The 9,349-nt window shown below is 38.5% G+C and overlaps 1 protein-coding gene across 1 annotated transcript; it reads right to left on the bottom strand.

Annotated features, from left to right (window-relative positions):
* Nucleotides 1-4,868: 4,868 nt before the first annotated feature.
* On the bottom strand, nt 4,869-6,871 carry BCR41DRAFT_400746 (hypothetical protein; the record flags this gene model as incomplete). Its single annotated transcript, XM_022029160.1, has 4 exons — nt 4,869-5,128; nt 5,303-5,439; nt 5,654-5,917; nt 6,711-6,871. The coding sequence occupies 4 exons, from the start codon at nt 6,869-6,871 to the stop codon at nt 4,869-4,871; spliced, it is 822 nt and encodes a 273-aa protein (XP_021876822.1).
* Between the last annotated feature and the right edge of the window lie 2,478 nt (nt 6,872-9,349).

Here is a 9,349-nt window from a genome sequence, read left to right as displayed (position 1 = left end):
GAAACAAATCATAACACGAAGTGTGCTATTCTGTGAGACTAAAAATTGCACACTTTCCTTATAAGAGGTGTGCAATTGGAAATCAGTCAAAAATAAAGTTAAATATAATAAAAAAAATAAAAAATAAGGGGAAAAAGAAGACTGAGAGTGAGAGAAATAGAAAATAGAAACAGAAAGAGAGAAAGGGTGATGGGGTGGTGATGGAGTAGAGTGGTGATGGAATGGAGTTGGATGGGATGTGAAACTTACATTCACACTCTGACTGCCAACAAGGTGGACATGCAACGATTGAATTGGACGACAAATGGTGTTTAGTAGAATAAAGGAACTTCGTTAGACTTTGTCAGGAGGTTGAGGGGTTAAAAAAATAAAAAAGTTGAAGCACACATAAAGAATAAAGAAAAAAAAAAAAAAAACGGTGGCTTTCTTTTGCACAGACTGACCAGTAAAATATCTGTGTAAAAAAAAAAAAAAGATAAAAAGCGTTGACAATTGACAAAAGAAAAATAATACAAAAGTATGTATAAAAGAAAGATCTAAGGTCAAGGAGATGTGGAAGGAGTGGAGAGTCGGAAAGAGTAAAGAGTGAGGAGAGGCAAAGACAGAAACAGAGACAGAAAAGAAAAAGAAAAAAGTAAAAAAAAGAAAGAGTGTGGGAGAATGAGATGAAAGAAAAGAAAAAGAGAGAGAGAGAGAGAGAGAGAGAGAGAGAGAGAAAGAGAAAGAGAAAAGTGGAGAAAACTTTTTTTTTTTGTTTGGGCTTGTGCGTTGTGTTTGCAGAACGGGTCAACACAATGCCATGGACACTTTCACATCGATCCATCTGCATACATGTACACATCCCGAACACATTAATAACACAGACACAGAGATTTCAGACACAAACATAAACACAAAACGCTAAAAATCTAAATAATCTCACTTTCCTTTTGCTCCATCCATACATCCTGCACTCACACAAAGACAAAAAAGAAAAAGAAAAAGTAAAAGAAAAAGAAAAAAGAAAAGACTTTCAAAAGAGTCTCCGTCCCCATTGGAGTTTACAAGCACGGGCACGAGCACATATCCTGTTTTCCCCTCCTCTCCCTCCTCTCTCCTCTTCTTCCTCTTCCTCTTCCTCTTCCTCTCCTTGTGGTGTGTGTGTGGGGTCTATTCCCCTTTTTTTTTATTTGTTGGATACTATCCATGCCTGTTTGCACTCTTTTACTTGCCCTAGTTTACCGATGTGGTCTGTTAATCTGATTGGCTGCTTTTATTTGTTTTATCTGGCGTAGGTCGCCATGCCTCTTTTGTCCTTCCTGAATGATAATGATAGTATGCACTATTATAAAAAGATCCACAATCATCAACAAAACATCGCTTAAATATTTCATTCTTTTTCCACGGGCTGCATATCATTCATATACATGTATTCTGTTAATAATAACAATTATAGAAACAAAAAAAAAACAAAAAAAACATTGACGCGTCTAAATTGTGGGCTATTTTATCTCCACGCCTTTATTCCCCTTCTTTCTCTCTTTCTCTTTCTTTTTTATTTTCTACAAGGAACCTTTGCAAGCCTAGATTAAATTGAAAAATCACAAATGAAAAGATAAAAAAACCTTCTTTCCTATCCTTTGCCTTTGCCTTTGCCTTTGCATTTTTACCTTGTCTAGCCTTGCCTTTCCTTGTCTTGCCTTGTCTTGATCTGCAATCATGTTTCATCATAAAAAGGAGATCATTTAAAAAAAATAAAAAAACAAAAAAAGAAAAAAAAGACTAACCAAAAGAAAAAAAATCCTTTTGCATCGAATGTATTGGATGATTGGTTTTTTTTTTTTTCTTGATGAAAGGGCTCGTGCCTTAAGATCCTTGCCCTGTATTTCCTTGTATACATTATATGTTCCTATTTCAAAAAGATTCTTTTATTCAGCAAGTTTATTTTCCTCCTTCTTTCCTTCCTTCCTTCCTTCCTTCCTTCTTTCCTCCTTTTTTTTTATTTTTTTTCCCTTTTGTTTTCTGCTTGCCTACTTGTCTACTTGTTTTCTTGTTTACTTGTCTACTTGTCTACTTGTCTACTTGTCTACTTGTCTACTTGTCTGCTTGTTTGTCTGTATACCAACTTGGCTCTTACTTCCTGTAATAAAGTATTCCTCGAATGGATCAATCTTACATACCGGAGAATAAAAAGAATAAAATAAATAGGCGTATTTTTTGTATTTTTACTTTTACAAGGCACAGGGTGTCGAATAAGACTCTAAAAATGTAGAAAAGAGTAATAAATATCCTTTTGATGATATATAATTATTATCGTTATTATTGTAATATAATATCATTATTTATGGATTAATATCACTATTATTATATACCATCATCATCCTGCATTGGCGCCAGAGCCCTTCTTCCTGATAGGGCGTTCATGTTCATGTAATACAAATAAGGTTTATTTTATTGTCAGCCCCTGAGTACAGGTATTATATACACAGTACTGTTGTAGGGCTTAAAAATGTCGGTGCCACCTCCTTATCGTCATTCCCTTTGTCTTCAATCAATCAACAACAGTCTCTACTCCTCTTTCTTTCTCACTCTCCAACCAAAGAAATCTTGTTTACCCCTAGCATAAAAAAAAAAAAAAAACGGAAAAAGAGAAAAGAGAAAAGAGAAAAGAGAGAAGGGCTGGAAAACATAAAAAGAAAAGCAACAAACAACATTGCGGAGTAAAAAAATAAAATAAAATAACAATAATAACGGTACGGCGCCAGGGCTTGATCATGAGATCAAAGTCAAAAAAAGATATACAACACATGTATATATGTAACGTCGATATATATATACAATGGACAATACATAAACAGTACTTAGAATTTACAGAGTATGGATTGCTTCAACTTATTTGTGCACGTTCATTGAATCTAAAAATAATTGCTTGAAGCTTACTTTTATGTTTATGGATATGTAGAAATATTTTTATATATATACTATACATGTAGCCTACTCTTTACTCTTTACTCTTTACTTGTGGTGCGTGTAACAAGGATCCGCCCAATTTCTTTGTGTGACATAAATAAATATATAACTTTGTTATCTCATTTAGCCATCGTTGGGCGTCAAGGATTTTCTCTTTTTTTTTTTTTTTTTTTTTTTTTTCCAAAAAGCTTAGCTAATTGGAAGAGGATGGCGCTGAGGATGGTGTTAAATGGGGGATGGGATAGGATGGGCCCTCCATCATAGTCATTAGCTTTCTTTTTTTTTCTCATATTTGTTTACTCCCCCCCCCTCGGGTTTAGGACCATTTCGGTTAGTTTTATTACCGACTCTCTCGGCACCAAAATTGGACTACGGAGCTTGAGAAAAAAAAAAAAAAGAAAGGATTCTTTCATGCCATAATGATTTGCAAAAAGAAAAAGAAATAAGATGTCTTATCGTACGAATTTGGCTTGCACATGTTCATGCCAAAAAATAAGGCGCGCACGTACAATTGAGTGTTATGCACGGATATTCTTTATTGAAGTCTGGTCTTCTCCCTCTCCCTTCCCCTCGACACTCTTTCGTTTGCTCCCCTCTCCCCAATTTTATCATTTTATCTGGTACCTTGTTCTGTAACAAGTATCCAATCAGCTCGCTAGTGTTTTTTTCCTTTTCTTTTTTATTTTTATTTTTTTTGTCCGCACGGTGAATCAGCTAATTCTCGTCTTTATAGTTCTCGGGACCAAGAAGAAAGAGAAAAAGGATTGCTGGTTTTACTGCTATATATGATTTTAACCTCGCATGATCTTTACCAAAAAAAAAAAAAAAAAAAAAAAAGTTTCCTTTACCAAAAAAGGATACCACGCTCCGCACCGCCCCGAGTTTTTTTTTTTTTTTTTTTTTTTTTTTTTTTTTTTTTTTCCAACGCGTTCTTTTACAATGATCCTTCTACTTCCTTTTATTATTGTTATTATTATTTGGTGCTATACCTGTTTGATTACTTACTCATTACGAAACCATTGATATAAAAAAAAGTCTTAATAATGTCTTGACAAATTGTATGTTATGATGCTCTACCCTTCGGATCTCATCACTCTACATATCCAGTCTCCAATATTCAATATCTAGAAAGCCCGTTTCAGGCTACTTTGTTTTTGCATACTATGCATATCCAATAGCGATATTTGTCACTAAAACATTTACAGCGCACAGTCCTTACACTAAAGCTGATTGACCAATATGAAAACATGGCCTCTGCCACCGACCGAAGACTCATCTCTATTCACTAGCCTTGTCTCCTTCCAAGGGGGGAGGGAGGAGGAAGGAAAGCCTTTATTCGTGGCCTTACAATTGGCTCGTTGGAAGGATAACAAAAATATTTGTAACAAAGGCTCTTCGAGCTCTTAAAAGCGATGTGGTTCCTGTAATCCAACATTGAATCCTTACTCCTTCTTTATTATTCCCCCATTTTCCTATTTTTTTATTTATGTAATGACTATGAATGCTTAAATCTAAATCATCCATTACCCAGCAATAAACAAAACTAGGAAATCCCAGGCGAATATTAGAGTTAGTGCTACATTGTTCTAATGCTTCTGTGGCTTTGGTGGCCAAGTCAAGACATAATAAATAATAAAAGTACCATCCATCATGTTTATTTAAGTGTAAAAAAAAAAAAAAAAAAAAAAAGTCTATTGAAGAGCGCCTCAGATTAAAAAATAAGAATATATCCTAGAGCATTTAGTCACTAGAGTCGGAGCATCAGTATCACCTTGGCCTATAGCTTGGCTTCAATAAGATCGTTGGAAACCTATTCCCCATTTTTGGTCCATTAAGCCAATAGTACGTTGAGCATCCGGATCTTCTTGCTCAGCCTTAAGACACCAGTCAAAGGCTTTTGAGTAGTCTCGAAGTATTCCTTAGCCATCATAATATATATCGCCTAGACTGGCCTGAGTATAAGCTTTTTCTTGATTGGCCACCTCGAGGCGCCTATTCATTGCTTTTGAGTAGTCCAGAGATGCTCCTTCGTCATAAGTGTAGAGGTAGCCTAGGCTCGTCACCAGCCTGAGGACGAAGTTCATGTGCACATGCACGTACTGAAAGGCAAATCTGGCTTGCTCTTGCAGACACTTCTCTCTCAGGCTGGGACCAAACTTGACATTTTGGCTGGAGGTCTCTTTTTTAAAGTTGAAAAATTCCCAAGTCGGATACACCGCGGGAAAGGCTCTCTTTTTTCTGCCATTCTCACCGCAGAACATTGATTTGATTGAGAACGAACGAGGGATGAGAAAAAAGGATGGTATATTTCGCGTAAAAAGAGTTATCATGCTCTAATTAATCAATTAATTACCTTTTTCTCCGAGGTTTGATCGGTTTCTCTTCAAGCATGATCCAGTAATATTATCAATGATCTCCTTGAATGATGCTTGCTTGATCGGATGCTCCTCTGATGTGACCTGGAATGGCTTGTCGGGTCCCAACACAAAACTAATAGGTGGAAAGATAGGAATAGACAGTAAAAACAACTTGCCACTTGCTTGAGAAAATTCCGATGATGCAGCTGCGACAATCCGCTTGGCGTGCGCACTTCTCTTTGCTCAGGTTCTCTGAATAGCGATATTTCAATTTATTAGTCTTATATTACAAAATTGCGTCTATGCCATTGTCATAAACAATGGCGAGTAAAAGAAACGATCGCTACTTTTTCCTTGGTACCTTATCCCTGCTTGGCCTATTGGGCTTGTCGTCCTCCGCTTGAGTTGACTCACTTTTTCCTTTATTTGATCCGCTGGGTTTGCTCAGTTCTCCCTTATTTTCCATAGCTTGAGCTTTATCGACAATTCTCTTTGATGTCCTCCTTGCCTGTGGTTCTTTGGGTTTGCTTCCTTCTCCCTCATCCTCCACAACTCGAGTCAATTCTGACTTCTTGAGGGATTCCCTTGCACTTTCAAGGAAGTTCAACAAGCTAATATTGAGCACGTCGTTTCTATTCGTTTGTCTTTGATGACAGGGACTTCTTTGACTTTAGCTACTGAATAATCACCCTGTTCGTGATAAGACAACATGATAAGACAACATGATAAGGCAACGTGATAAGTAAGGCCTAAACAACAGCAACAAGGATATGTCATTCGAGCAAAAGTCGAGAGAAGACGGTGATGAGAGGTGTTCCTTGATGCAATTATGGCAATTTGTATTGTGGGCATCCTTAATTCTTGACCTTATCGCCGATTTTTGGCTGTACGGAAACAGGATAATATTTACCCTCCGATTCTAGTACAAAGACGATATCTGGTCCAGATGGGTTCTCTTTTGGAAACAAAAAAAAGCGAGATTAGCTTGGATTCATGTATTAAGTCTTTATTACAGTGAGAATCCAAGAATTCGTTCATTGTTATAATTCTGGAAGATTGAAATTAAACAAAGCGGGACTGAAATACTCAAAATGTGTGCCCTTTGTGCCAGACGTGGGGGCGTTTAGCAACACACTATTAACCAATTTAACCAATCCAGGGTCATCCACTTCAAATAAATTAAATGCTAATGGCTCAACGATAATTGTAAACTCCTTCTTCCTTTGATTAATGACAATCCGAGCAAACGAAGCCTCGACCGGAACAGGTTCATTGTACTCCAATATCAAGTCTTTACTATATAGTAATCTATTCTTTACGGCTTGACCGAAGGTTTCCCTGATGTCGACACTGGTTTTAATTCCTGCATCCCCTTTGTTAATACGCTTCAGAATCCTAGATTACTCATGGCATAGGTTACCAGATTCTTTATATCCTGGATCAGTGAGCGACGACACCAGGCCCTTGATTTCTTGCTTCCAAAGGCCTGCATCGGCACGTCCAATGACGTTCTCTATTATAGTGATCATTGGACGGAGACGACCACAGGACCAAGCATATAGCATCTCGATTGCTTGATCATTAAAATGGCCTCTCCGCTTTGATGCAGAGCTTGAGGAACTTTATTTCTCCAAATATCGTACAAGTGTCTTGAAGTATGTCCGGACTTTTGCCTGATTATCCCATCTAGGAAACGATACTGCACTCTTGAATTCGGGTCATCGAGAACTTCCCGATATTCCTTGAAGCTTTACCAGTTCTCTTAACCCAAGCAGGATCATAAATACAAAAGCCTATCCCGCAAGGAACTATGCAGATTCGTGGTAAATCCTCTGATAAACCCTCCAATCCATGAAAGAATGCTGATAATATTGGTCGCATAGTGTCGTCGTTATTAATACACTAGTATTTAGCCCCCCCTCCCCACATCCTGCGCCTCGTTCAAAACAATCAAAAACATAGAGTTGCTTTGATGCCGCTCCGAAAGGACCCTGATTAGATTGTTGAACCATTCTTGCAGGAGCTTGTCAAGGCAATTAAAGCCAACTCCACCAAGTAATTCTGCTACTTTTGTGAAGAGCGCTAGGAATAAATCTGTCCTGGATGGAGCCGAGTTCCCTCAATGAACTTCTGCAAGGACCTGTGGACACACTTGCAATAGCATCCATTGGCTAGGCGTCATTCTACCTTCGGACAAGTAAAAAGGGTAAATTGATGAGTATCAAATATAAAACATAAAGGCATTTTTGCTTACGTTCTTCAAGGGGCATACGAAAACCAAACTGCGATTAACCGCCTATGAACGCAAGACACAGAACATTTGGTGAGATTATAAACAAGCGTGGATATCCCAGACATCAAGGACCTTTTCCTCCTAATCTCCCATCCGTCTAGCATGGCTCCCAAGGTAATTGATGTGAGAGGGGATGATTCTGGCGAGATTGATGCCCTCAACAGCATGTAGCATTAATATATCGAGAACTATGAATATACTGACGACACAATCCAATATTGTATCACATTTTACCGGTCAAGCGCGTGGCAGCCTTGGCCACATTCTTGATGTTTTTTTATTCCATGTCCCTGGACGCCTAGAGATTCAAGACGCGCCGCCTTCACATACTGACACTGAATTGGCCGAACATATAACAAATATGATCTCATTGATCACAGGTTGCCATCCCGTGCACGCACCATGGGGCTAAAACGACATTTATGTCTTTAGAGCGGAGCTGTCATCCTAGCTCCTGGTTAAACGTTCTGGCGCCTTGGATGATGATAATTCATGGGTCTTCCGCAAGTGGCAAGCATCCAGATTACAAAGCATATGAGAAAGGATAATTTCCTATGCCAGCTGTCCTGGTGATAATAATATGGTTTTGGGTCTCATCATCAGACTCTCACTGGGCTCTCCACAGGATTCTTCATCTCTATCCGTTTTTACAAAACTCTTTGATAATAGTATCACAAAAATCTGCCCTTTCTTGCACACAAGATCGCATGATGATCACAGGAAGCTTTATAAAGTTCTATATGCCCCAGTAGAAGGGAGGACGGATTAAACCGCTCTATCTATTCGTCTAAAAGGTAAGTGGATGATGATGGCTTCATTCATAAAGAATGAACCATTGTAAAAAATTCTCAAGGAACGGGTATAATGCTTTTTTTAAAAAAGACAAAATTTCATCCACTTGATTGGTATTCGATTTAATTCTTCAGATTCGTACCGGCTGCTCCTCCTGAATATGCAGCTTCGATGTCGATTTTTATGACACGCTGTCTTACATGTTTTAAGCATACATATGGATTCTTGACGACCGTATCTTTGGTGGTAAGAAAGTTCTGAACTTTAAAATTATCATATATGTTTCCTGGCACCGCAAAATAGAGGAAAATGGTATCGTCACTTCCCTTCGACTTTGATTGGTCTCCCTTCAAGCAGGGTCCAGTAATATATTCAATTATCTCCTTGAATGGTGCTTGCTTGATCGGATGCTTCTCTGATACTGTGACCTGAAATAGCTTGTTGGGCCCCAATGCAAAATCAATGCACGGAAAGGTGGTTATAGATGGTACAAACAACTTGTCAGCTGCTTGAGTGAGCCCTGATAATTCATTTGAAGTCCGGATATGCACCACTTCTGGGTTTGCTGGAAAATCAAGAAATCCTGTTTCGCCTGACTGAAGATCCCTAAAGGGAAATCTAATATCACCACGTCGAAATAAGTGATGAGCATAGACTTCAAACAGTGGGCCTTTATCTATATCCTCTCCGCGTTTGACAAGTTTCGCCAACACATCGCGCCAAGTGTCATCTTTCATTTCCTCGATAATCCGTGATTCGACCCAACGAGATGCCCATACCAGGTGGAAGCCGAGGTGGTCAGAAGTGGGAACTCTATGGAGTAAACGACCACTAAATTCACTCGCTTCTTTTCCTCGTGCAAAGAGCGCTACAAGATCTGCTGGGTTCCTGACTGCGTTAATGGCAGCATTGACGCGGGAAAACGCAGCGTCTTTAGCGCGGTTAATATCTTTTTGCT

The sequence above is a fragment of the Lobosporangium transversale genome (assembly GCF_002105155.1).
Source record: "Lobosporangium transversale strain NRRL 3116 chromosome Unknown BCR41scaffold_53, whole genome shotgun sequence".
Classification (NCBI taxonomy): domain Eukaryota; kingdom Fungi; phylum Mortierellomycota; class Mortierellomycetes; order Mortierellales; family Mortierellaceae; genus Lobosporangium; species Lobosporangium transversale.
This window is presented reverse-complemented; position numbering and strand designations above follow the sequence as displayed.